This window comes from Trypanosoma cruzi, genomic scaffold, assembly GCF_000209065.1.
Source record: "Trypanosoma cruzi strain CL Brener 1047053517083 genomic scaffold, whole genome shotgun sequence".
Classification (NCBI taxonomy): domain Eukaryota; phylum Euglenozoa; class Kinetoplastea; order Trypanosomatida; family Trypanosomatidae; genus Trypanosoma; species Trypanosoma cruzi.
The window spans coordinates 373,394-400,344 of NW_001849564.1; the positions used below are offsets into that span (position 1 = coordinate 373,394).

The 26,951-nt window shown below is 54.1% G+C and overlaps 6 protein-coding genes and 5 pseudogenes across 6 annotated transcripts, besides 20 other annotated features; all 11 read right to left on the minus strand.

The window, feature by feature from the left end:
- Positions 1-6,750: part of a sequence feature (areas merged during assembly that could not be assigned to a particular haplotype. This can correspond to areas where the two haplotypes were merged or to regions with more than two copies in the genome that were merged during assembly.) that runs on past the window's edge.
- On the minus strand, positions 257-829 carry Tc00.1047053511255.299 (mucin TcMUCII, putative; the record flags this gene model as incomplete). The annotated part of the gene is made up of 1 exon (XM_816603.1): positions 257-829. The coding sequence occupies one exon, from the start codon at positions 827-829 to the stop codon at positions 257-259; it is 573 nt and encodes a 190-aa protein (XP_821696.1).
- Positions 369-470: a microsatellite.
- Positions 1,537-2,244, minus strand: Tc00.1047053511255.306 (annotated as a pseudogene).
- Tc00.1047053511255.313 lies at positions 2,646-4,505 on the minus strand (annotated as a pseudogene).
- Tc00.1047053511255.320 (surface protease GP63, putative) lies at positions 5,856-6,563 on the minus strand (the record flags this gene model as incomplete). The annotated part of the gene is made up of 1 exon (XM_816588.1): positions 5,856-6,563. One exon carries the CDS (start codon positions 6,561-6,563, stop codon positions 5,856-5,858), a length of 708 nt encoding a protein of 235 aa, XP_821681.1.
- Positions 6,751-9,085: a sequence feature (areas not merged during assembly with more than two copies in the genome that could not be assigned to a particular haplotype).
- Positions 7,229-8,008, minus strand: Tc00.1047053511255.330 (mucin-associated surface protein (MASP), putative; the record flags this gene model as incomplete). Its single annotated transcript, XM_816589.1, has 1 exon — positions 7,229-8,008. One exon carries the CDS (start codon positions 8,006-8,008, stop codon positions 7,229-7,231), a length of 780 nt encoding a protein of 259 aa, XP_821682.1.
- Positions 7,566-7,706: a sequence feature (CT-rich).
- Positions 9,086-9,588: a sequence feature (areas merged during assembly that could not be assigned to a particular haplotype. This can correspond to areas where the two haplotypes were merged or to regions with more than two copies in the genome that were merged during assembly.).
- Positions 9,589-9,711: a sequence feature (areas merged during assembly that could not be assigned to a particular haplotype. This can correspond to areas where the two haplotypes were merged or to regions with more than two copies in the genome that were merged during assembly.).
- Positions 9,712-14,227: a sequence feature (areas not merged during assembly with more than two copies in the genome that could not be assigned to a particular haplotype).
- Positions 9,893-11,839, minus strand: Tc00.1047053511255.341 (annotated as a pseudogene).
- Tc00.1047053511255.350 (trans-sialidase, putative) lies at positions 13,763-16,402 on the minus strand (the record flags this gene model as incomplete). The annotated part of the gene is made up of 1 exon (XM_816590.1): positions 13,763-16,402. The coding sequence occupies one exon, from the start codon at positions 16,400-16,402 to the stop codon at positions 13,763-13,765; it is 2,640 nt and encodes an 879-aa protein (XP_821683.1).
- Positions 14,228-15,753: a sequence feature (areas merged during assembly that could not be assigned to a particular haplotype. This can correspond to areas where the two haplotypes were merged or to regions with more than two copies in the genome that were merged during assembly.).
- Positions 15,754-17,626: a sequence feature (areas not merged during assembly with more than two copies in the genome that could not be assigned to a particular haplotype).
- Positions 17,627-17,975: a sequence feature (heterozygous, non-Esmeraldo-like haplotype).
- Positions 17,650-18,813, minus strand: Tc00.1047053511255.360 (mucin-associated surface protein (MASP), putative; the record flags this gene model as incomplete). The annotated part of the gene is made up of 1 exon (XM_816591.1): positions 17,650-18,813. The coding sequence occupies one exon, from the start codon at positions 18,811-18,813 to the stop codon at positions 17,650-17,652; it is 1,164 nt and encodes a 387-aa protein (XP_821684.1).
- Positions 17,976-18,480: a sequence feature (areas merged during assembly that could not be assigned to a particular haplotype. This can correspond to areas where the two haplotypes were merged or to regions with more than two copies in the genome that were merged during assembly.).
- Positions 18,481-18,724: a sequence feature (areas merged during assembly that could not be assigned to a particular haplotype. This can correspond to areas where the two haplotypes were merged or to regions with more than two copies in the genome that were merged during assembly.).
- Positions 18,725-19,016: a sequence feature (haploid, non-Esmeraldo-like haplotype).
- Positions 19,017-25,711: a sequence feature (areas not merged during assembly with more than two copies in the genome that could not be assigned to a particular haplotype).
- Positions 19,257-19,919, minus strand: Tc00.1047053511255.370 (mucin TcMUCII, putative; the record flags this gene model as incomplete). The annotated part of the gene is made up of 1 exon (XM_816592.1): positions 19,257-19,919. The coding sequence occupies one exon, from the start codon at positions 19,917-19,919 to the stop codon at positions 19,257-19,259; it is 663 nt and encodes a 220-aa protein (XP_821685.1).
- On the minus strand, positions 22,035-23,738 carry Tc00.1047053511255.410 (annotated as a pseudogene).
- Tc00.1047053511255.420 lies at positions 25,099-26,214 on the minus strand (annotated as a pseudogene).
- Positions 25,712-26,103: a sequence feature (haploid, non-Esmeraldo-like haplotype).
- Positions 25,917-25,992: a sequence feature (CT-rich).
- Positions 26,104-26,334: a sequence feature (areas merged during assembly that could not be assigned to a particular haplotype. This can correspond to areas where the two haplotypes were merged or to regions with more than two copies in the genome that were merged during assembly.).
- Positions 26,335-26,457: a sequence feature (areas merged during assembly that could not be assigned to a particular haplotype. This can correspond to areas where the two haplotypes were merged or to regions with more than two copies in the genome that were merged during assembly.).
- Positions 26,458-26,626: a sequence feature (haploid, Esmeraldo-like haplotype).
- Positions 26,627-26,951: part of a sequence feature (areas not merged during assembly with more than two copies in the genome that could not be assigned to a particular haplotype) that runs on past the window's edge.

Genomic DNA, 26,951 nt, shown 5'->3' on the forward strand with positions numbered 1-26,951 from the left:
AAGAAAACACACAAAAAAAGCAAAACAAAAAATGTAAACACGCAGCAATAAAGTAAAATAGTAAACAAAAAAACAAGAAACAAAAACCTGCACCCAAATGGCTCCAGTGTGCATGCACCAGCACACAGCAGGGCAGCGGAGGCAAGTGAGGCAAAACACAATCATTATTTTCTATTATTTATTTACATCGGACCACAGTGGACGTGCACAAATCCCCGCGGTTGAGTGCTGGCACGCACAGACCGCACATAATTCTTCAGCCCAGAGTGGTGTACGCCAGCGCGGATGCGGCAAGCAGCAGCGGGGCACACACCCACGCAGAGCTGCTGAGGCTGCCGTCGATTCTGCGAAGACGTGACGCTGCGCGGGTGGTCGTCGTAGTTGGCGCCTCTGTAGTCGTAGTAGTACTTGGTGCCTCTGGCGCAGTAGTCGTTGTAGTTGTTGGTGCCATTGTTGTAGTCGTGGTCGTCTCGGCATGATCTTTGGCTTTCTCATTTGTTTGATCCGCGGTTGGTCTCGAGCCATCTGGTCTCCCTGTCATACTCTTATCTTCACCCTGTACCGTATCGGGTGCGTCACCTGGTTGCGGTTCCGGACCGGTCGTACCTGCTTTCCCTAGCGAATTCTTTCCTTTGTCCAGACCAGAGCCCGAACCTGACAACCCTGACTTACCGGTCGTTGTGGCTAGTGGATTGGACGGTGGGGTTGAGGCGCTTACATCAGTCTTATTTAACTCTTTTGCCGTCGGAGCCTCTTCCGCACACACGGACGGGCGGCAGAAGCACAGGGCGAGCACCAACAGGGCGCACAGCAGACGGCACGTCATCATCGTGAGTGTGGTCGTTCAGTGGTGTGGAGCTGATCTGCACAGTGAGGGACATGGAGAGCAACAGGGGAGACGAGAGGTGCGGCAGACACACACACAGAGGGCACACCGCATGAGGAGAGGGCAGCAGCCAGGCATGCACCGTACGCCGCACACCACGCACGACACACACTCCAATCCACGGCAGCAGGCACACACACACACAGCCATGCCGCAACAACAACACACAGATGGAGGAGGGAGAAGCAAACAGGAGCGGCACACAAGGCTCCACCGCATGCACATACGGCGAGAGCGGTCCGTCGTGTCGGCACCCCTCACGGAGGGTACGCACACACACAAGAGGATAGGTACAGCGCACACAGCAGCACAAAAGCAAAGTAACAACACAAAAAAGGAGATCCCCGCACACCACGTGGATTGTTGGCCCACGGGAAGTGCAGCCAATATTCATCACAAAAACAGTTCAGTTGCCATAGGCCTTCGTCCAAATTCAGCGCACACCACTTCATGCAAGCACGGCAACCACCGCAGCAGCGGCACACACAAAAATAAACGCAGGAAATGGCATAATGCAATCAATCATTTATTTGCGTTTCTGTTTGGATGTTGGCAGATGTCTGCATGCGTTCTTTTCTTTTTGCAGAGGGCAAACCTTCATGCCTGGATCGTGTGTTGGGGATTTCTGCAGGGTGCACAATTATTTCTTTCCTCTCATGAATGTTTCTTGTGTTGTTGCAGCCAACAATTCGGTTTGTGTTGTTCCTGCCTTTCGCTGGTAAAGTGTTGCAATGCAGCAGTCATGCAAGAAGCACCAGCAATGGGCTGGGGTGCCGGCTGCATCAATCAATCAATGGGTGTGCCCGCAATCGATAGGAACTTGCATCGACAAGGGAGTATGCACCGACGCTCGGGAATGGGGAACAATGGCACCAAACGGACCATTGTGCGCCACCCCGGAAAATCCGCAAGGCGTATTGGCGCGGGCCGCGTTACTGCCGTGGCGACGGGAATGAATGGCGGTGCGAGTGGCATCCTCGTCGTGCGTCTTCTCCTGCCACTCCTCGCGGTAAACCCATTGCCTGAGTACATTTGATTCCGCCTGAGAAGCCAATTAAAAATTTTCTTCCCTCTAAATGTATTGTAGTCGCATGTGGCCACGGCCGCCCACAATGCCTCCAGCGGATACACCTGCGATGCACGGTCAACGCAATCCACATCCACTCGTCGTGCATCATCCAACACCATCTTTTCCTTGGAGCTATGAACAACACCGGGCACACACTACTTTTCGGCCGTCCACGGCATGCGCCTGCGGTGAGAATCCGAAGAAAGTCCCATTCCTTTTGTGCACAAAGTCATGGGGCTGCCGCCGTTAAGCGCGTCCCGGCGAGGGCAACAACAGCCCGCCGCAGCACTCACGAATGCCCACCCGTTGCCTCCTGTGCCGAAAAAAAAATAAACAATGGAGGGAAAAGCGTGCACAAATGCCCTGACAAGAAAGGTCAGCACCAGTGGATGAACACTGAAGCCGTGGGTGCATGCTCCACAAATGTCCCTCCTTTTTCAGCCGCCTTCTTCGTGGCAGAGAAATGAATTGCGACCGCACACGCAAGAAAAAAAGGTAAAGGCGAGCAGCGCAGCCGTTGAAACACACACACGCGCATCGTACGAATCGCTTCATGGAGAGGAAGGGAATGCAGGAAGAAGCGCACACAATCCCCACAGACACCCGCAATCGTGTGTGATTGCATCTGTTCGACTCTTTGGCCCTCGATGCATTCCTGTGCGTGTCTTGTCCCTAAGTCCCACTGCCGTAGGATGCCAAGTCCCTGCACAAACAGACCTCAGGACGCAGCAGCGAGGCTTCCCAATGACCACCTCACGGCCATACCCTTTGGATATCTCATGGACCGAGCGCCTCTCGCTGCAGGCCACACCACACAAAACAAGCAGCACTATGCGCTGAGGAGTTGTGAGGGCAATCGTCCCACCACCGCCACCCAGATCAGGATGATTCCCCATTTGCCACCACAACCTTGAAATATCCCGGCGGTTTTTCCTGCTGCTCCACTGTTTTGGCCACCACTCGCGCCATTTGGCCCTATCCCATGATCGCGCTGCACCGATGTCAACGACAGCCCAACCCGCAGCGTCCTATTCCTGTCCGCCGTCTCCATCATCATACAGGCATGCTTCAGAAACGGATCCTCGTCCGTCGCGGCGTTGCCCGCAGAGGAACTCGTGCTCCGTCCGCCCTGCGCCGACGCCGTACTGTATCGTTGCACGCTCCCGGCCCTCCTCGTCACATGCTCAAGGTTCGCAAACAAATGGGCGTCGGGCGTCATTCCACCGTCTCGGATCAGCTGCCGCTTCTTGGCCTCCGTCAACTCGTCGGTGTTGCTCGCAGTCACAAGCAACAGGAGGAGACGCAGACGCACTGGCCGGGGCATCGCCGCATCCCTCGTCAGGTGCCGCACGCCATCCAGGTTTTTCCTGAGGAGTTTGTGCCCAACGGCGATGTCTTGTTCCACCTCCCGCACCTCCACCAGTCGCTTCTCTCGGTACTGTGCCACAAGCCTCGCGCAAATATCGATGTGCAGCAACAGTCTGGCTTGCCTTTCCCGAAACTCCGGCGAAGCCCGCACCGCACTGCCCAACTCCGCAAGATTGGCCTTCGACTCCACGCCCTGCACCAATCCCGGGTGATACGCGCGGAGTTTTTTTCAGCGCCACCGGAAGCTCCTCCACGCACTGCGCAAGAAAACAATGACGGTAGGAGCACCGGTACACATCTTCCTCATCCACCAATAACTGCCGCTTCGAGTCCGCCCCAGACGATTCCTACGGGTCTGCTCATACACTTTCTTCTCCAACGGCATCAGGTCATCAAGCAGACACCGACATGTGCGTTGGTGCATCAGCGGCATCACCGTGACACAGCCCCAATCAACGATGATCCGCACCGGGTTGCCGCGGCTGTCGGCGCCACTAAGTGAAATCCGGCTCGTCGTGGTATTGCCTGGCAAGTCCTCAAAAAAGGTTGCGACAAGCCCATGGCAGATGTTGCCACTGTTTTGTTGGCGAATGACAGGCACACCGTTGTTCATGGCGTGAATAGCCGCCACAGGACGTGACGCCGCAACAACCACAACGGACCATCAATTCGGAGGCGACAGTGGCAACAGCAGCTGAGGGAACCCATTCTGCGTGCTGAGGTGGAACACCAGCACCTCAGGGGCGGCGAAGTCTAACATAATGTCCTTGGAACGCATCGCCCTCGGCGCTATCCGAGCCCACACAAGTTGCTGAGGACTGCGATGCGGGGTGCATCCCAGCGCAAAGTTGTGTGCATCCCCGTGCGGGACCGTTGCCATCCAATCCTCAACCACGCGGCTCACAGACGCATCCTCCACGACAAAAAGTAGGGCGCAGGGCTACTCATAATCGGCTGCCGCGGCGTCATGGGGTCCCCGAGCAGCGTCACGCCGTGCTCCATGAGTCCATGAAGACGTAGTGAGCAGCTCAGCACAGACGCAGCATGGGTATCGCAGTAAAAAACTTTAAACGATCCATGAACGGCGTCAAGCATCTGATGGAATATATAATCCCGCACACAACCACAAACGCCATTGCTGGGCTCACGCGGCTGCTCTTCTTCCATCGGCCTTGACCGCACCAACCCGCCCGCATACTATGTCAAGCACAAGTCACACAGACAATGTGATTGGATATGCGTGTGTGTGTCTTGCGTGCGCACATTTCACTCGCACCGGTGTGTGTATGTGTATGTGCGTCTAAGAAAATCTAACAAACACACAAGCAATGCCACACGACCATACGGTGGCCCACATCGGCAACCAACACGGGAGGAGCAGTGTGCATCGGAACTACAACCAATCTCAAACACAAACTCAAACAGAGCCCATACAGCAAATGCATATGGAGAACGGCACCCAATGAAATGGATGTTTTCCCACTGGGCTTCCAGTTCTGGGTGCGGGCCACGCAGGAGGAAGCATAGTCCACACCGCAACTCCATGGAGTGTTGGCACGGCGGCAGTAGAGGCAAGCAGAAGAAGCAGCGGACAGGGACAAGCAGCAGCAGCAGTGTCATCACCGGGAGTCAGGGGCGAGGCCTGCCTGCCGTCCTTCTCGCTGCTTCGGTCCCTGCCGCCGAGAGAAGCTTCTCGCGGTCTGTCGGGGCATCCCGGCCGGATCCACTTCTCCTCTGGCGACGGATGCTTCTGGGGAGCAGCTAAGTCGACGTCCTTCGGTGGTGTGCCGCGACCGGGATCAATGCTCTCCACAACGGGGACGGATGCCCCTGGCAATCCTTCTTCAGTAGATGCCGGTGAAACCGTCCTGCACCACACCCTCTCTCCTCGCCGTCCCACGAAACTATTGGAAGCAGCCTGCCGCTGTTGGCGGATATCGTGCACACCTGAGCGTGGTCACGGCAAATAACGCTTCCCTCGTCGTAGGGCGGAGCAACCCACGTAATCGTCGCCTCGGCCGTGCATGGGACCAACGGACGTTACCCTCTTCAGTCACTTCCGGATGCAATTACATGCCGAGGCACTTCAATGCCGCATGCGTGGCAGCACTTAGGTGTGTCTCCTCCGGGTCCCTCGCATCCGTCGTGTTGGGAAGCGTGTCCAGACACCACGAAGAGGACTCATCCCCAGGCATCGCAGACAAAGATTCTCCCTCCAAATAACAGCCTCAATAACCCTCACATCCAGTGCGGGATCAGTGATGGGGCAACGGTCCATCAGGCGTTTTGCTGACATTTCATGGATACTCCCAAACGGCAACCACGGGAATACCGATCCAACGTGCAGCGTCTGGCAGAAACGCCCAATGCGCAAAGCATGTGGCAATATTCATTCATTTTCAGTGCGGAGCACTTCCTATGCAGTCGCCGGCACTCCCAATCGATGCCATCCGCTCATCCCTCGCGTGGTGTTGTGATAAGTGCGCCTCCAGCGTCCTCCCGTCCCCATCGCCATCCTGCAGCTCCATGCCATCAATGTCGTCGCAGTCGTGGTGCTCCCTCGCAGCCATCGCGGCAGTCGTCGAGTCCACCACCACCGACAGCGCCCTGCCACGCACACAGGCAACATTCCTCACCATGCTGCGGCTGGCCATGTGCAGGCAGTTGAACCCGAGAGCATGGGCCATCAGGTGTGCGGCGATGCGTCCGTGAAATGAAACGACCGGGAAAGTGCATGGCGCCAGCGACGGGAAGGCCATCCTCCAGCGTGGCGCACAGCAGTGCCCACACACCACCAAGCGCCGCAGCCACGCACAGCACCATGACAGAATCGGCAACTCCAGCGGAACAATGCCCAGCAGGCACCGTGAACCAACTGCAAACGCTGCCCGTGGCAAATGGGGGCACAATCGACGGACCCTCCATTGGCCGGACGAGCAGACGATCCGCATGCAGTTTGACAGCTGCAGGGACAGTTTCCTCGGCAAGAATATTACCGTGCGCAAAGGATAAAACACCATCCTCACAGTGGCAATTGTCATTCAATAAATTCATTGCGTGAGACCACGAGAAGACGCAGTGCCTCCTGCTCTCACACGGGTCCGTTTTTGGCACCTTAATGCGGACAGGCACCAACGGGTCCTTCCAGACGCCGCTGCACACCTGCAACGCATCCAGCGCCCTGAGATGCATTCTCCCCACCGTCACTGGTATCGACCTCGCCGTCGGAGAAGACCACATCGTCAAAGAATCAGGAATAATTCAGGGAGACAACAAAGCAACCGCTGACAAATCAAATCGCAAAGATCATCAATAGCAGAAGAAGCAGCGGTAGCGATGCAGACCGTGGGGTTAACGTGGATCAACGGACGCATATCATAAGCCAAAGAAAATCTAATTGGCTTGAGAAGAATACAAGAGGCTGACAAACTCACAGAAGAACAGAAAGAATATGAAACAAAAAAAGATTCATGTCTCCAAAGTCAAAGCAAATTGCCAATCAAAAACGCGCGACAAAGGTGGACTCAACCACAACACAATTACAACGATGAAAAAACAAAAAAAAAGTGTGGGACGACCAGCGCACACACTCTCATTACTCCCGTAAAGCAAAACACACACACAGAGGGAGAGAGAGAGAGGTCGCCCACTCAATGCAATGGAAACAAAACAGAAACAGTTACGGTGCTCCGCCCATGCAGCCAGGCAGGACGGCAGCGGTGCGTGTCGTGCAAAAGAGAGCACCAACGGGCCTGCATGGGTGTGCATGCATATATACAATGGGCACATTATGTGTGTGCCTCGTGGGGTGAGGTGAGGGCGAGAGTCCATGCAAGGGGACACACACACAGAGAGAGAAGGACGAGTGTGTGTGCGGGTGGTGCATGGCTCTCTCTCCCTCACTCTCACGCGGCCACCACCGCAGCAGCAGCCGCACAAGCAAAAACAAGAAGAAGCAATAGAGGGGAGGTGGTGTGGGAGACCGCGGTGCTGCCGTCACTGTCTCCAGTCGTCGCCGTCGTAGTTTTCATGGCTGTGGCTTCGGCTGGTGTTTCTTTCGGATTGGCTTCTTTATTTTCTTTTTGTTTTTCTTCTTGCGTCCCTGCACCATCAGCTGCTGGATCTTTGTCGCCAGTTTTTTGAGTGCTTTGGGGTTTTGTTTTATTCGATGCTTCCTCCACACGAGAAGGTGAGATTGGCTCTTCCTGACCGCCTGCTGACTTCGTCTTTGTGGTGCCGGTATCATCTTTTTCTTCTTGCTTTTTCTTCTCCTCTCCTCCATCCTCCTCCTTGCCATCATCCACTTCCTCTTCCTCATCCTTCAATTTCTCATGCTTATCAGCTTCACCTTCTTTTTTCGTTGTGTCCTTGTTTTTTTCCGTCGTTACATTTGCCACTTCCGATGCCTTTGCTGCGGATTGTTGTGCCGGTAATGGGTTCGGTGCCGTTCCCGATACGGGCACCAATGATGCTGCTGCTGTTTGTGATGCTTCCTGTTGACCGGTTTGGCCACCTCCTCCAACGCCATCAGTTGTGTTGTTTCTACCTTCAAGATTATTGTCTTTACCGGAAACACCAGTAGCCGGAGATTCTGGAGCTGCTTCAGAACATCCACCACCGGCACCGCACCACAGCACGCAGAGGGCGCACACCAGCAGCACACGGCCAGTCATCATCATCGCCATCACTCCTGTCTCTTGCGTGTAGCCTTCGGCTCAAACTAACAACACGTCAACGCAGAGTGAAAGCAAAAGGAAAGAGACACAAGTCACACAGCCACGCACCGTCCCATCCAGCGATGAGAGTCACGCACCACCACAACAACAATTAGGTGGACGCGGTTCAACAACAATAAAAAAAAACAAAAAAAAAAGCGCTCCTCGCCCTTGTCCCGTTCCTCACACCCCCACAGTCACCACTACTGTTATGCCCTCTCCTCAGTCCCTCACAGGCACGCCACGCTCACTTCAACACGCGCCCCTCCCAGCACAGGTAGTCCGTGATGCGCTCCCGCTGCGCCGCGACGTCAGCGACCTCCTCCCAGTCGAACAGCTCCGTGTCCTCCACGTCCTCACAATCGCCGGCATGCCCCGGCCACACAACACACACAGCGCCACAATCTCGTGCCGCCTCTCCTCCCCAATCATGAGTGCAACGCCCAACGCGTACTGGCGCACGTGCTCCATGCGCTGCATCTCGGTGCCCTCCTTGTGCTTGGAGCAGACCCTCCCATCCTCTCAATCCACGGCCTGGATGCCGCGAGAAGCTGCCGACAGAAGCAGTGTGTGTGGAAGAAGCAAATGTGCGGAAACAACGGCCACCCTCACTCCCTCAGACATCTCCACTCACTCCACTCTACCACACAAAAGGGCGGTGCCATGGGAAAGGGAAGTCCGCCGCACAGTGCTTGCATAAAAGCATGCTCAGCAGTAACGCCATCCACGTCGCACTGCAACAAAGAGCCTTGCGCTTAGCACACACACAGCCGCAACGAGAGGGACACGGCGCATCAAAAGTCACGGCGCTGTTCTTTACTTCTCACCGCCACGACGGATTGGCGTTGCGTCCCACACTCACAATTGAGGCACGGCGCACACCATCCGCTCCCTTCCTTGTGCACCCAGCAGGCCGCGCCCAGTCACCCTCGTGCCACCGCAACGGGGGAGCAAAAATAATCGTCGTCGCGGACCATCGGTGCCTCTAGCAGGAAAGAAAGGAAAATGGAGGCATGTCAACAGCACGGCCAGCAGAGGGACGCTCAATAAGACACTGTGAGAGGCAGTGGCGGCAGGCACAGCACAAACGGAAACAAGCCACGGGTATTTGCGAAAAATAAAAAAAAGAAAAAAAATTGTGATTCCACCAGAACTCACAGAGTAAAAAACTTCTCCAGCCAGGGCTTTTATTTCATGTGCCTAGAAGCACAAGAAGACCGGGTGCATACATTCTACCCGCAAAAAAAATGGAAATTAAAAAAAAGATCTTGCTGTTCCATAAGCCCACACAACATCCCTCACACTTCATTGCGGCATCCGGCCTGTTACTCAAATCCTCCTTTCGTGCAGTCCGTGGAAGACACAGCCGTGGGGCCGGCACCGCGTGTGGGCAACAAAAAAGCAAACAAGAGGGGGAAACAACTCACTCATCACGGCATTTATCAACCGAACACTGCGTAAAGAAGAACACAACAGTACTTATTATAACAGATAGACTGCATTAAAGGCAACATCAAAACCAACAGTAAAATGTAAAAACGTTAAGACAAAAAAGCAGTAAAATAAATAAAAAAATAGGAAAGGCTGCGGGCAATGTAGCATGTATTCTCCGTGAGGCGTCGCAAATCCACACTCTTCGGCTCAGACGGCTTCCACCACCCAAACGCAATCCCAGAAGCAGCAACGCCCAATACACGCACACACGCACAGTGCCGTCAACAGTTAACTCTCGCAGTGTCAATTTCGCGTCGTTGAGAGAGGCAAGGCGGTCGTTGGGACTCACACCGCTCCAGACACTGCGAGGTGACTGTTTTTAGTGGGGATTCGTGTCCAGGGGCGTTGCGTTGTGCCCATTCATTTCTCTTCTGTAATATCCTCAGCAATGTGCTCTCTGACGCTGTCAACTACTCGAATCTCCTCGAGAGGTGTCGGGGCCGCTTCTCTCGTCGGAACGGGGACCCTGTCCTTGAGTGCACGCATTGCAGTGAAGTTCAGTGGGCGGTTGTACAGAAAAACGTTCTTCACCGTCACATGAGATTCGTGCCCACCGCACGCGTCAAAGCGAACCCTCAGTACCTCAGGTGGCCTCTGGCCTGTCAACAGCACCTCTTCCTCCCCCAGCGACTGACCATCAACGTACACAGAGGCCTTGTTGCCTTGCAGCATGAGTGCCACTTGGTATTCGTTCCTTCGGCTCCCGAGTGCTGCAAAGTGTTGTTGTCTTGCCTCCGAACGCCGTTTCCCACTTCTTCTTTTGGCTGTACGACGGTCCCATGGTATGATTGGACTCAGTGCCCGCCAGCACCGCAGTCAGTAGAGGAGTGTTCCCACTCGGAGTCATTTCGATGGTCACCGACGCTACAAGTGTGGAGTCGTGGCTCAAAGATACATGACGTACTTCATCACCCCGAGTGTTCACGGGCCATATTGCCCTGCACTCAAGTCCCGTCACTTGTGACCCATCGTTTTCCTTCACTCCATTTGTCACCGTTGCATTCAAGTAAGGTACTCGTCATCCCGTGTCATCACTGGACGCACCGGACAAAACTGCCACCAAACCCGCCGTGGGTATAGACAATCTAGAGAAGAAAATGTCCTTTTGCGTCCAAGTACTGAGGACGGACTTGATCGTACTCAGTTCCTCCGTCAAGCGGGAAAGTGAAATGGCACGGCATTCACCGTTGCCCCTCCCTTGTAAAAGATGCAAGTTGCCATCCGAGTACAGCAGGGTGCTGGCGAACAACCAATTCGCAGCATTGTCCACGGCAACCGGTCCAACAGAAAGCGTGCGGTTGCTGTCCGTGACCCAAAGGTAGAGCGCAGCGGCCTTTTCTTCCCCCAAGGCGTGCCCTCTCTGTGTACAGCATGACCTCTCTTCCTCAATGGTCGCGGTGATGAGGGCATCCACATGCAGGCTTTCTTTCTGAGAGACTCCTGCTCGTGCGTTGACCCACACGCCTGAGAGTGTCCCGATGGCCTCCGTCCACGCTGTCCCCATGTCACGCGACTCCTACACCCTCTGGCCATTCTCGCAGTCAACAATCATGAGAAGTGATCCCTCCCATTCGGTGACGCAGGGTTAAGGCATTTCGCAGGGGAAATGTCTTCACAGAGCGTCCAGGTGCTGCCGTTGTCCGTCAAATACACGATCATGGAGTAAACGTCTTCCGCCTCATTCACCGCCATCAGAGAAAACACAAGCGTGCCATCCTCCATCACAACACCTGCGCCACCGGAAGCAATGAACTCCGTCCACTCACCCTCGTGAGAAGCAGAAGAGATCAGTTTCGGGAGTGGTTTGGGTCGCCCCAGTCGATCCGTCCACTCCGCTTGCCACCCGTGGGATTCGTGACATCACCCACAACCAGTTTCGGCTCCAAGCCGCCCTCCCTCCAGCACACACTTTCGTAGGACACATCAGAGCCTCCAGTAAGAAGAAACACTCTGTTGCCCTTCGTGATTGTTGTGGGGCGGAGCACAACACCCAAACTCTCCTCTCCCTCCGCTGCACCAAGCACAGTGTGTGCCCTCCATGCATCTTTTATTGACCTCACCAACAAGAGCGGACCAATTCCACGCATAGTCAATGTACCCCGCAACAAAACCAGAAGAAAAGGACATAATTAATTGACCACGTTGATATTCGGCATCCATGCAACCTTCAAAGAAAGCAGCAATTACTCCACCGGCACTGACGAGAGAGGGTGAAACAAACGAATCCCTCGCCGTAACTGGAACAATCCCATCCTTCGGCTGCACCAGCGTCGTCTGCGCCACAAATAGATCGACTCCCTGCGGCAACTCAACATTTATTAAACCAATCATCGCATCACCAACAGGATTCCCCTGCGGCTCGGTGACAGGCGTGGGCCTTCTTTCGGGTGGTGTCCAAGTCACCATGTGCTTCCACAAAAGGCGAACACAGGCCTCGTCTCGGACGTGTTGGTCGCCGTGTTGGATGCGGGACTCGGATCGACGGTGTTGGGTCCGTCAGCTGCGGCAGACTGTCGCGCACGCTCGTTTTGACGTGACGGCTCAGCATTCACTTGCAGCGCAGTTGTCCCACCAGATTTTGTGTCATCCTTCCCTTCACGGGGTGGCGGCAACTGACAGATGCCGTCCGGTCAGCATCGCTGCTCCGTGCAGGCGGATGGATGGTTCCATCGGGGAAATTGACGCCGCCACAATTCATAAGGGCCGGCGTATTTATGTGTCGTCACATTCATCGTGGAGGCAACGGTGGCCCCTTCCCCTTTCCTTGCGCAGGTGGCAGCACAGTTGCTACATGTGTGCACCGCATTGGCCACATGGCGCACAGCACGCAGCTCACCATCCCTGCCATGCATGCGCACACCAAAGCCACTGAAAGTGTAATTCTCACGCTGAGCCTCAGCACCGGCAGCGGAACACTTCTCCCACGTCCACACACACGCACGCGATAGCTCAGGCTGCCGTCACTCGGAGCACACGACACATCCACCGGCACAACCACCTCATCCGCATCACCAGATACATGTCCACGACTCCCAGCATCCCTCACACACACGGACGAGCAGCAGCAGCACAAGAGCGAAACCGCCAGCATGCACTGCAAAAGAACAATCCACCGCAATGTGCATCTCGTGTGTGTGCAGAAACACAAAGCAAAGAAGTAAAAAAGAGGGAGCAGAGTATGTGGAGAGATGCACGAAATGTACAGCGGAGGTGCGTGGCGGAAGCAACAAGAAGAAGACCGCTCAAACTCATGACTGCACCGCAGCCCAAGCAGCGGCAACTCACACAAGATTCATCCAAAACAAAAAAAAGCTTTCCCCCTTCGTCTTACACAAACCCCATCACACAAAATAATTATAAATAAAAAGAAATCGTCCATTACTGTTCCACACAAATTTAAAAAAGCTGCCGGCTGCCGTGTGGCCACACCAAACTGTCTGTATATATTTTGCCCGCAAATAAAATTAAAAGATATTTAAATGTCCTTCAACCGTCCGACCCTCTGTGTGTCCGCACATCGTTTATATTTCATGCAGCCATCTGCGTGTTGCTGCTCCCCTCAGCCCTCCCATCGGCGCGTGAGTGCGGCCCGCAGAGCACAGTCACTCGTGTGTGTGGGGACTGAGAGAAGCACGCAGAAATGACGGCGGTCGCGTCACTCCATCGGGAGAGTGAGCGCAGCAAAAGAAAAAAGAAATCTTAAAAACACGGCGGCAGGGTGTGGCTGTGTGTGTGTGGCGCTGCGGGTGTCTGCCCGCCCTGGCCGCAAAGCAAGCAAAACAAGAGGGAAAGAAATGTGTGCTCCGCCCCACAGGCCCTCGTCGCACGCCCACACGCCACGGCTCCCTCAGCGCGCCGTTCGTCGCGGCCCCTCCTCATGCGTGCAGCAGGCGAGGCGCACAGGGCCGTCGTCATGAGCGTGTCGGTGGGTGTGCGAGTGGAGCAGTTGGGCGGGAAACACACGGCACACCCCACAGGAAGAGTGCGGAAGAAGAAATTAAAAGAGGGAAGAGTAGAAAAGAAAAAACGTCCATAGTGATTGCCCCCGAAAAGCAAAAAAGAGGGATGGGGGATGAGAAAAAAAAGAATTTTAAAACAAGAAAGAAGCAAACAGGAAAATAAATTTAAAGTACGCAAGAAAAAAGTAAAAGTATCAGAGATATTAGTTATCGAGGAAGTAATTCTGTGCTCGGGAGGTCGCAGGTATTCCACGCCGCTGCCAGTCACGCCTCACAGAGCCGCAAACCCCCACAGTCCCAACAGCAGAAGCAGCGATGGCAGCAGTCCGCTCCCACGCACAGTGCCGCCATCGCTGTTATTCCCCTGCGACAAATGTCCGAGGCTGCTGTTGAGTGCCGTTGCATTTACTTCCCCGGCCTGTGGATGGATTCCTTCCTGCACATCCGTTCCTCCCACAGTCTCCGCATCTTCACCAGAGCTCACGCTCATCTCCTTTTTCACTGCAGGTTCAACTTTCCCCTCGCCATTAGAGGCAGGAGTGTTTGCATCTGCTGAAGGAGTAGTAACGGAAGCTGCACCGGATACACCGTCCGCACCAATATTCTCTTTCAGCGTTTCCTGTTCCGACGGCAGTTGCCTGGCAGAATTGGACAAGGACACGGCTCCCTGCACAGGTGATCCACTTGTCGCTGATGATTGAGTATCCATCGATGTCTTCGGACCTTCCGGCTTCGAAATAGTAATTTTATTTTTGGCAAGCCCTGCAATCTCTTCGGATGTCCACGGGCGGTTGTACAGCAGGACATTTGATACGGTCACAGACACGCCTTCTTGGCCCTCTTGGCCCTCTGCGCTGCCTTCATCCCCTCCAATGTAGAAGTGAGAGATCTTTTTGTCTTTAATATCCTTCAAGTCTAATTGTGCATCTCCCACACGCTGACCATCAACGTACACGGAGCCCTGGTTGCCGTTCCGTAGCAAAATTACCACGTGTTCTGAATTCTCTGTCTCCAAATGGCTGCTGTGCTCCTTGTTCTCTCTGCCATCGCACAGTAATATCCACTTCTTTTCCTTGTTGTTGTACGACAGTCCCACGAGTACACTCTTCTCATTGTCATCCATCTTCGCACCAATTAAAGTAATGTGGCTGCCACTCTTCAGCGCCTCGTCGATGGACACCGTCGCCACAAGAGTGAAGTTGTAGTTCGCAAAGTGGTACAGCTGATTATCCCCTCGCTTGCCAACGGGCCATTCCGCCCCTGCACCATGTCCTGTGAACTTCACGCCATTATCCGCCGGTTCCGCCCCAACATTCTCATTTACTGTGGCGTTCACGCCGAGGTACTCGTCCCTCCATGTGCCATCAGAGAAGTTGCCGGACAAAAAGCCAACCAGTCCATCCGTGATCTTATCAGTAGTGCTGCAGGCATCGTCAGTTGAGGAATCATGCTCAGCATTCTCAGTGGGGCACAGCTTGGAGACACGGTCGTCCACTTTCTTCCAGGTCGTCAGCACCTCCTTCACACGCTGCAGCTGCTCAGTCAGACGCACAGAGACCATACCGGGTGATGGTTTTTCCCCATCGCCCTTCTTCTCGTACAGTGCAATCAACTCCTCCTCCTTCTTATTATTCCCACTTTTGTACAGCAGGGAGCTGGCGGCAACGTCGTCTTCCTTCCCGGACACCGACCCAATGTCAACAATATGCGTATTGTCCGTCAGCCAAAGATGGAGTACGCCCTTTCCATTGCCTTCCTCCTTGGAATACACCGGCAGAGTAACGAGCATCACATTTCTCTTATCATCTCCATCACCAAGAGCCGCTGTGATGAACCCGCTTCCAACAATTTCAACCTTTCCCTTTTGTTTGCTGGCCCACACGCGCGAGAGTGTCCCGAGTGCCTCCGTCCACGAATCCCCCTTGTCACCGATCTCGTACACCCTGCGGCGGCCATCATCACACGCAGTCATCATCATGAGTTTGTCCTTCTCCCACTCCACGACGGAGGGATCACTGCAGCCATCGTCAGACATCCCCTTCGACAGCGTCCAATTCGTAGCATCCTTCAAGGAGTATATGATCAGCGAAACGGCTTTCACATCTTTGTCCTCCTCATTCTTCTTCTTCGTGGCTTCCACGGGGAACACAAGTGTACCGTCCTTCAACTTAACACCCGATCCACCGCCGCCAATCAGCTGTGACAAGGATTCGTGTTTCTCGCCTAGAGTGCACGGTACACCGTCAGTATCGTTCCAATTTACTTTGTTACCGTCCTCAACGACCTCGCCCTTCACCAGCAATATTCCCGAATTGATGGTTTCGGTCGTAACCTGACAGTTAGCGAGATCTTCATGACTGTGTTTTCCAACAAGCATGTGAATATCACTTCCATTCACAACTGTTGTTGGTCGGCTCACATCTACTTTCTTCCCCTTTCCAGAACCGCCTTCCTCCAGAATTTGTGTTTTCACCTTGGCTTCTTTCAGCACATCCTTCGGTTCGTTACCCTTTTCCATCGTGAGTAGTCGGGATGCAATGCCAGTAAAAACGCTGGTTTCACCATTCTTGCACTGCGCCTCGGCAACGGCAAACACTTTACCATTCACCTCAACAAGACTGGGACCACGAAGCGAACTCACTGTTTCATCACCTGTTGTATCTCTCCAACCAAAAGATGACTTCGGTACAGGTGCCTCAGGTATCGTTGGCTCAGCAGCTTGCGCAGCCCCACCAGTGCCGCAGCACATCATCACGAGGAGGAGGAGCACCGCAGAAGTAATCACACGCCGGGACATGTTGGGCCTCTGCGGCTCACTCTCTCCTCCTTCCCTCCTCCTCCCGCTGGATCCGGTCACGCGGCGACGGTTGTGTGTGCGGGGTGCCTTCACTGCAGCAACACGTGAGAGCATATAAATATGTGTGTGTGGACGGTGTGTGTGCTGTTGGTCCTTTCAGTGCCTTCGAATTTCACAGTGGCGTTAAGCGCTTGTTTTCTTTATTCGTAAGAGAGTGAAATAAATGAAGAAAAAACAGGCTAATAAAAAGGAAACAGTGGGCACCGCCACCCATCCACAGTGAGTGGCACCATCATCTCCGCCGCAGTCACTCCCCACAACAACAACTCACGCACACAGACACACGGAACGAGAAGGAAGAACAGTGCACCGGGAACACACAGCGACTGCCACCAGCAGCAGCAGCAGGAGTCACGGTGGGTTTCTTATTCGTCACGCGTGTGCATACACCGAGCAACGCCCAGCAAAAAACAACCAACGGGATGCAAAAGGGAACAAGATAGTCCTTCGCAGCACCGACGCGCTGTCGCCAGTCATCTTACTGTTGTCTTCTCCAATGCACATCATCCCACACAGGCGAAGAATCCCTGACCAAAGTATACACAGCATAGGAGATACACATTGGCACGTGCAGCAGCTGGGCGAAAAGCAATGCGCACTTGTCCCAGGCACCTTAAGCCACACGACCCAATCGACTGCACACCAGCAACGTGTCAAAAAATAAATTGCAGGATCCCGTCCTCCCTCCTCGCAAGGGAATTCGCAGCCCGAATCTTCTGCGTGCATCCGTTCTCAGAAATCACGCCGCTCTACAGCGTATGCATAATGGCGTGTGTGCTTGTGTGTTTGTCAATGGATATACTTGCGGAGCAGCTGTGCGCCACAAGAGAGTTCAAAGAAAGCAACGGCAGAGAGAGGCAGATAGCACACACGCAAATTACTCATATCATCACACACGCGCAGCCCGCGGAATGGGTGCACTCAACCACAAAATCAAAAAGGAAAACAAAAAGAAGAAACGTGGGACGACCAGCGCACACACACTCTCATTACTCCCGTAAAGCAAAACACACACACAGAGGGAGAGAGAGAGAGGTCGCCCACTCAATGCAATAAAAACAAAACAGAAACAGTTACGGTGCTCCGTCCATGCAGCCAGGCAGGACGGCAGCGGTGCGTGTCGTGCAAAAGAGAGCACCAACGGGCATGCATGGGTGTGCATGCATATATACAATGGGCAAATTATGTGTGTGCCTCGTGGGGTGAGGTGGGGGCGAGAGTCCATGCAAGGGGACACACACACTCAGAGAGAGAAGGACGAGTGTGTGTGCGGGCGGTGCACGGCTCTCTCTCCCTCACTCTCACGCGGCCACCACCGCAGCAGCAGCCGCACACGCAACAACAAGAAGAAGCAAAAGAGGGGAGGTTGTGTGTGAGACCGCGGTGCTGCCGTCACTGTCGCCAGTCGTCGCCGTATCATTTATGATAGGGACAGATTTGAGAGGTGTTTTTTCCTCCGCTCTCTCTTCTTTTTTTCCATCTTGGTGTCTTCCTTCTGTGACTGCACCACCGGTTGCTGAATCATTATTTGGAATCCCTTGATCAGTATCCGTGTCAGCGTCATCATTGGCAGCATTACTGGCAGCTGAGATTGATTTTGGTGTCGATTCGGCATGAAAGTCCGATTGTTCACCCTCTTGGTTGCCGGTGGTTGATGCAAGGTCTTCATTTCGTTGATTGCTTGTTACCTCCTCGTCGTCCAGGAGAATTTCTGTTTTTTGCACGGAGGCGGTAACCTCAGGGATGGGTTTTTCAGTATTTCTTCTTACTGTTGAATCTCCTTCTGCTTTTTCATTTTTTGTGGGTTGTGATGTTAGTGCCTCTGGAGCTTCCCCTTTTTTTGTTGATGGCATTGCTGTTGCCAATCCATTTGCTGGATTTGTTCCTCCTTCTGATTGTTTGGAATTACCTTCAGGGATGACCATTGCTTTTCCTGGCGTTGCACTTAAAATTCCTGCTGAGTTTTCATTTTTTGCGGGTGGCGTTACTCCCGGCGTGATTTCGTCCTTTGTTTGTGCTCTTTCAGCCGGTGGAGATGCCTTTTTTCGATCTTCTTCTGTCGTTGATGTTAATTCGGTTATCTTTTCATCCCTCTTTGGAGTTACAATCCTCCCCGTTGTTTCTTTACTCCCCTCTTCTTTACTTTTACCCCTTTCTGTTTCCGTTTCTATGACCGTTCTGTCGGAATTTATTGGTTGTGTGGAGACAACTCCATCCTGCTTTTTAGGACTCTTCCCTTTTCCGGCACCCAACGATTCATTTGCGGTCTCGGACTCTTGCTGGACTGAATCCTCTGATTCCTGGTGACCCCTTCCATCGCCGTCTTGACGTCCAGACGGTAAACGCTCGGATTCTTCTTCACTTTCCATTGCGGCAACAGCACCACCATTCACCGCAGCAACGATGCACCACAGCACGCAGAGGGCACACACCAGCAGCACACGGCCAGTCATCATCATCGCCATCACTCCCGTCACTTGCGTGTGGCCTTCAGCACAAACTAACGCCCCGCCAACGCAGAGCAAAAGCAAAATAAAAATACAAGGCCGCTACACCATGTACATTCCAAACAACAGCATCCCAGCAACACCATAAGGCAGATGGAATCAGCACGACTGCAAAACTTGCACACCGCCCTGCAAACTGTAAGATTAAAAAACACAACAACAAAAAATTAAAAAGGAAAAAAAAACACAAGACTCCACTGCGCATGCATATGAGTGTGTCTAGAATGCGTTCATCGTGACGGATAAAGGGATCAACAACGCGGACCACACAGCAGGGCAGCAGAAGCAAACAAAGCAAAACACAATCATCATAATTACACATACTTTATACATCGGACCACAGTGGACGCGCACAAATCCCCGCGGTTGAGTGCTGGCACGCACAGCCCGCATGCACCTCTTCAGCCCAGAGTGGTGTACGCCAGCGCGGATACAGCGAGCAGCAGCGGGGCACACACCCACGCAGAGCTGCTGAGGCCGCCGTCGATTTCGCGAAGACGTGACGGTGCGCGGGTGGTCGTCGTGGTTGGCGCCTCTGTGGTCATAGTACTTGGTGCCTCGGGCGCAGTGGTTGTAGTCGTGGTTGGTGCTTTTTTTGTAGTGGACGTGGTCGTCTCGGAGGTATCCTCAGGCGTCATGATCTTCATAGAATTATCTTTATCCCCCGGATTCGTCTCAGTTTTCTTGCTAGGCTCAGTGGGTGGTGCAGGGGGCAATGAGCTGGCGGTATTTTCCTCCGCCGCGCCGGAATCCTGGCTCCGTGAACCTGACTCACCGCTGCTCCGAATTGCTCCCTCTTCTGCAGGGGACGGCGGGCTGGTGTCCTTTCCCCTCGCATCAACTTGATTCTCCGGATCCAGACTAGAGCCTTCTTCTGGAGAGCGCAATTGACTGGTGTCGGCAGCATCTTGAGTCTCAGACCTAGTCTCTGGCGTAGTGGACGGCAGGCTGGCGCCTTTTCTCTCAGTTTGAGGTTCAGTCAGGGTAATGTCTGCGGCGCACACGGAAGGGCAACAGCAGAGGGCGAGCACCAACAGGGCGCACAGCAGACGGCACGTCATCATCGTGAGTGTGGTCGTTCAGTGGTGTGGAGCTGATCTGCACAGTGAGGGACATGGAGAGCAACAGGGGAGACGAGAGGTGCGGCAGACACACACAGAGGGCACACCACATGAGGAGAGGGCAGCAGCCAGGCATGCACCGTGCGCCGCACACCACGCACGACACACACTCCAATCCACGGCAGCAGGAACACACACACACAGCCCTGCACTCTGTAATACTTTTGTACAATTGTTGTGGTCAGTGCATGCGGTCACACAAAAATGGAGCGAGAAAAGAGGAGACCACTACGGCTAGACATCAGACTGTGGGCTACCAGAGGGTCGAAAAAGGCAAGAGGGCCGCGCCGCGTCGGCAGTCGGTGCGTCACTTGCCTGCGGACCAGGCGTCGTGCACAATTGTTGTCGCTCATCGTGACGCATACGTCCTCGTAGCCCCAGAGGGTGGAACAGCCAGCGCCAACCCAAACACAGCTGTCAACACGCCATTGCCACAATCGTGAAGAGCCGGCTGGCACCACACACGGCAAGAAGGACACACCAAGACACGTCATGCACCAAAGGGGCGCATCAAGCCCGCAAACAGTGCGCACCGCTCCAGCACCGCAGGGCACTCCCGCACGCACGCACCATCCTCCTCCTTCCTTATCTCCGGCTCATTGCCGCCACATCCGACACCCGCACCTCACAATACCAGAGGGAAACACGAAACAGCTGAAGCAGCAACAACAGCAAAACTGCCACCTTGTTGCGCTGACGCCACTGCACGAAAGGGTGCGCCGAAGATGGGAGTCCATCGCGCAGGAGACGGAAATGAGCCCAACGAGACACCCAAGAGGCACACGTTGGCAGTCTTATCGGGGCTGCCCCAACGCAACCACAACAAATAGTGCCGCAACCACGGAGCCATGCACCCTCACCCACAGCGTGTTCTCACAATCAGAACAGCAGGGACAGAGGGAATTAAGACACACTACCCACAGTGCAGCAGAGCACCCGAAACACACACAGCCAATCAAAAACGAATGCAAAAAATCGGGAAGGCAGAAAAATAAAAAAGGTGCATACAGATTGAAAGCCGAAGCACAGAAATTATTTGAGGTCCACATTCTCGCAATGACGCACACACACAAAAAAAAAAACAGATCCACAAAAACAAGCAAAACTGTAAAAGATAAAGCCGCATGCACCAATTACGGAGGCAGAGGCAGTCGTCCCTGTCCTTCAGAGAAACAGCTGCTGGCACGACCCCGCCTCCATTGGAGCACATCTCCTTTACTTTTTACTCACGATTAGAGTACGGTGGTTTCCCCTCGTCCCAATCGCATCAAAAAACGCGTGTATACATGTGGTGCTGGGAACTGTCTTTTCTCTCCATATTACTTCGTTCACACACAGTTTTCACGGAAGTTAAACCCTCCAAGCAATAAAGCAAAAACACCTTTTCCCAGAACGACAAACAATGCAATAAAAGACCGGTCATTTTGCCCATCACCGCAAGCAAAGAAGGACATGGGGAATGCAGTGAGTGTATTATATTGTTATTGCTACGGTTTTGCACATCTTGAGTGCGGGGCCAATGTGCCAAGTAAATACTGTCGCCCTGCCGCAGTTTGATTGCGCCCAGCCGCCGCGGCTGCTCAAAGAGGCACCACCACTACCGCCACAGCGACCACAACAAGAAGCACAAAGGGAATGAGGCCAGCGGTAGCAGCAGCCACACAACAATCACTGTCGGCCTGCTGTACCAACGCATCGGGTATCGCCTGAGAATCGTCGCTGTTGACGGACGGAATCGGAGTGGCAGGCGCGGAGGCACTGGGAGCCACCGCTGGGCAATCCGCCCGCGGGTCGCCCTCCGCTCGTGCAACGTCCTCGCCGGGCGATGGCGCAAAAAAAAAAGCGTCAGGGCCGGAGGCTCTGTCGGCTCCCTCGCTTCCACTGCCAGGTCTCCTCCCTCGCCGCTGAGTGTTGTCCTCACTTTCGGCCCGCACCCCCGGATCACCCCTCGGACCGGCATGAAGGCCACCACCAGCGACACCCGCAGCCGAAGCACCGGGAGGCTCGTTCTCAATGGAGGCACCAGACGCCACAGGAGACAACTGTGGACGAGTATCCTCCGGAGAAGGCGACCCTGAAGCAACCGCAGACTCTTCTGCTTCCTCCTCTTGCTCGTCACCCTGTCCACCCACCAACGCACTCGGAATGACAAGACTGCTGCCGTTCGCGGCAATGGTGCACACCTCGCCGTACGTGGGGAATTGATCTTCCCATCCTTCTTAAAATCTTTAAACGTCACTGGGATGTCAGTGCCCTCAGGTCAAGGCTGAAAAACACTGCTGCCGAGGTGCCTCACCCTCACTGTGCCCTCCTCACACGACACCTGCGCGCACACTCCCTTGACGCTTTTATGGCCATCACCGTCCTTCGTCTCCAGTAATTCCGCGTCCAGGCACCACGAGCCACCGCCAGTCAGCGACACACGGAGATAATCCACATTTTCGTCCGAGCACGTCCTGTACGTTGTCCCAGACGAGATTTCGTGAAATTCCAAAGAAACAACAGGGCAAACGTCCTTATCCACCAGACTCCCCTTGTCCTCAACGATGGTTGCGGTGCACGTCCCAACGTGACGGCGGTCGGAGGTGCAGCGAAGCGTCTCTGTGTCTTTAGCATCGCAAAACATGTGAGGATACTTGGCGGCAAGATTATCGGTTGTATTGCGCTTCTTCTCCAGGAAGTCGCAGCCACTGCAGTGGCCCCAGCTCATCGGCTCCGCCATCCTCCAATTCACGCGGTAGTATCCCATATCCTCAAACACCGCCATCATCAGAGCAGTGTAGTAGCCGGCACCAACTGTGGGGGCCATCAGCTCGTCCCGCGCGTGGCGTCCCTTCCAGTGAGGGATTTCTTTTCCGGAAGGCCATCTTCGTCCTCCAGCACCATGCCCTCGAGAGAGTCACAACCAAAGTGCGCTTTCGCTTTGTCCCGAACGTGATTCCCTGCCACCATCCTGCGGTGCGTCCCACGCACACTTCTCTCTCGCTTCTTCACCAGGCTCTTTTCTTCCATACACTCCTGGCTGAACCCAAGTGCATGCGCAATTTCGTGTGCGGCAACGCGAACGCTCCACGCCGTGTCGGCCATTTACTTCGGATAAAAGTTCATGGCGTCAATGTTGGGGCGAAAATCTTTCAATGTGTTACACGTGGCCGGCCACACAGCCCTGCCATCCGTGCCTGATGGCCTAGCAGCAGCGTAGATGATAAAATCTGCATTCAGCACACCGTCACTCTTGTGCCTGGTAGGAACCGTAAAGTGGCTGCACGGTCCATTCATAGCCCTCGGTACAGTTATCGTCCCACCAGTGGGTTTCACAAGTAGTCGCTCAGTGTGCAGTTTGACGGCACCGGGGAGAATCTTTCGAGTGTACAATTGTTTCTTTTCTTCCGTCAAGACATGTCCCGCTTTGCATGATACCTTTTGCCCCAATGCATTGTAGCACTCATCCTCTCCCTCTTCGCAGTACTTCTTCCTCTTGTTCGTGCCTCTCTCCAGATCCTCCGTCGACACCACCATGCGGATCGGCTCCCAGCCACTGTTGTCATCCTGTGTGGCGAAGGTGTACGCCTGCATCTCGTCCTGTCCCTTGCACAGCACCTCACGCACAACCGCAGTCGACAGCGGACCGCTTTTCCTCTTCACGTCAAACCCACAGCGGTACTGTGTGGCGGGTGCAACGGCAATACACCCACTGGCGCAACACATCAGCAGCAACACCGTCAGTGAGAAAAGCGGCGTGTCGCGGCGTGGCTGGCGCATGGCCTGAGTAAAATGCATTTCTTGGTTTCGTGTGAGTAGCAGCAGCAGTGCAGCCTGGATGCAGGAGAAGAGAAACAAAGGAAAAAGAAGAGTAAAGAAAAACAAAATGGCTTTGGACCAGTATTGCGTCAGAATGCGGCCCACGCAGCGGAGTAACAGGAGACCACAGAGGCGGCCATGCGCACAGCGTGTGCACCGACTCCATCAAATGGACAATCCGTCAATCCGTCGTCGAGAAAACGTCCATCACCGTCGCACAGAGTCCTCACCAGCCGCAACGCTCCCTCCACGCGGAGTGTTTGGTCCTTTCTCTTTGTGGTGTCGCAATATTTGTGTGATCGGCCACTCAACATCCGCCAACGGCACAGCATCAGTCCCAGTTGCAGGAGCATCGCACAGCGCGCTCTCCCAGCAGATCATGGCCTGTTGCATAACCGCACGGCAACCCCAATTGTGATGCGCAGCCCTGAGGCGGAGATGCAAAGAGTCATGCGGACGGACCTTCTTTCACTGCTCTCCTTTTGGAGAACTCGACAACAAGCATGCCGGCGGTGCGATCATTATGACCGTTCCATCCGCACTGCCACTGGCCAAGGAAGTTACTGTGAACTCACTGCGTAGAGGTCACCGTATCCGCCGCTGCTCTCCCGCCGCACCACGACCACGCCGGCACTTCCAACAGAGCGGATCGGAGCGTCGACAACGGCAGCCACAGGCGCCAACGCACCGAGTCCAATGGTGCCCGCTGCGGCATTCCAAAGCGCGCCGAGAGCTCCTCTAGCAGTGCAGGGGCTGCCCACCTGTGTGCAACATGGCGTGTGTGTGCATGTGCTTGTGCTTCTGTGCATGTCAGCGCCTATACTCGCAGAGCAGCTGTGCAACAAAAAAGAGTCCAAATAAAGCAACGGCAAAGAGAGAGGCAGATAGCACACACGCAAATTACTCATATCATCACACACACACACACACGCAGCCGCGGAATGGGTGCACTCAACCACAACACAAGTAAAACAATAAAAAGCGTGGGACGACCAGCGCACACACTCTCATTGCTCCCGTAAAGCAAAACACACACACAGAGGGAGAGAGAGAGGTCGCCCACTCAATGCAATAAAAACAAAACAGAAACAGTTACGGTGCTCCGCCCATGCAGCCAGGCAGGACGGCAGCGGTGCGTGTCGTACAAAAGAGAGCACCAACGGGCCTGCATGGGTGTGCATGCATATATACAATGGGCACATTATTGTGGGTGCCTCGTGGGGTGAGGTGAGGGCGAGAGTCCATGCAAGGGGACACACACACAGAGAGAGTGAAGGACGAGTGTGTGTGCGGGCGGTGCATGGCTCTCTCTCCCTCACTCTCACACGGCCACCACCGCAGCAGCAGCCGCACACGCAACAAGAAGAAGCAAAAGAGGGGAGGTGGTGTGGGAGACCGCGGTGCTGCCGTCACTGTCGCCAGGTTTCGCCGTATCATTTGTTGGGGCTGTAGTTGTTGCTGCTAGGCCTTCTCCTGGTGTTGAATCTGCCGGTGGTGGTGATCTTTCTGCAGTTGGTTTTTCTTCCGGCGCTCCCGTTACTGTCGCTGTTGTTGGTACTGGTGGTGCTGGCAGTTGTGGTTGAGGTGTTGTTGGTGCGTCGCTGGCGGTAGTCGATACGCCGGAATTGGCTTTCGTCCCCACGGCACTCTGCCCCGCGGTGCTGTGAGCTGCATCCCCATCAGGAAGTCGACTCGTTTCATTTTCTTGTGTTTCAGAGGAGTGCTGTTTTGCATCGGGTGTTGATCTCTCCGGTGTCTCCCTGTTGAGTGGTGCGTTCCCTGAAGATGTTGTTGGCCCTGACTGCCCATTGTTTTTTAAAGATGTCGTGTCCTGAGTGGATGGTGCACCGCCATTCTTCCGTGAAGCGTCTCCATTGTTGGAAATGGTAGATTAAGAAGCACCACCGGAAGGTGGCCCGGAAACGGGACCTTCAACCCCAACGGGACCGCCATCGGCTTCACCGTCAGCGGACGCTGCTGGTGGTTGTGGTACTTTTAGCGTCGGTGCTTTTAGTCCTGGCGTTTTCGCTGACTCTTCCAATGCTCCTGCTGTTGGGATTCCTTCTACTTTTGGAGCTTGTGGTGTCTCATTTTGTTTTACTAAAATTTCGGGTGCCTTTCTTCCATTCACTTGTAGTGCTTTTTCTCCTTCTTGTTGTTGTTGTCTTTCTTCACCTTGTAATGTTGCTTCATCTTCTCCTGCTTCTTCTTCTTCCGAAGATTCTTTTGCGGGTGTATGTGCTTCTTCCACGTGTTCCTTCAGTGCATTTGATACAACTTTTGACTCTACACGTGATTCAGGGCTTTCCGGCAAAGGTTCACCAACAACACCTCTGCCATCGCCATCGCCATCACCGGCCGCCGACACAAAAACGGCACCGCACCACAGCACGCAGAGGGCACACACCAGCAGCACACGGCCAGCCATCATCGCCATCACTCCTGTCACTTGCGTGTAGCCCTCAGCACAAACTAACGCCCCGTCAACGCAGAGTAAAAAAGCAAAAGGAGAGACAAGTCACAGGGCCGCTACACCACACACAGTCACCACACACCATCCCAGCAACACCATGAGACCGATGGAACAAGTACAAATACAAAAATCACAAACAGTCCTGTAAACAAGAAGTTCAGAAAGGAAAAAAAGAGTTGAGAGTCCGGGGAGACTCCCAAAAAGCAAAATAAAAAAACGATCAGGCACGACTTTCATTTCATGTGCCATTTGGCACAAAACGACCGTGTTTTTGTGTGTACATATTGCCTGCACAAGTAAAAATAATAAAATCAAAAGTAAAAAAGATCGTCCTGTTCCCCAAGGCCACACACAACACCCCTCACATTTCACTGCGGCATCCGGCCTGTTCCTCCGCTCCTCCCTTCGTGCAGTCCGTGGTACGCACAGCAGCAAGGCTGGCGACGGTGTGGGCAACAAAAAACAAATAAAAGTAAGAAACACGTCGCTCATGACTGTGCACAGCGATTAACCATCGGAGGGGAAAAGGAAAAGAAGGGCTGCTGACTATCCCATCCGTGCACCAGCAGCAGCAGACAACAACGAATCATTTTAAAAAAACGAAAAAAAAGCACTTGGGAAAAGCGGCACGTACTGTCCATTAGAAATCGCACAACCGCACTCTACGGCTCATAAAAATGCCACGTCTCCACACACTCCTT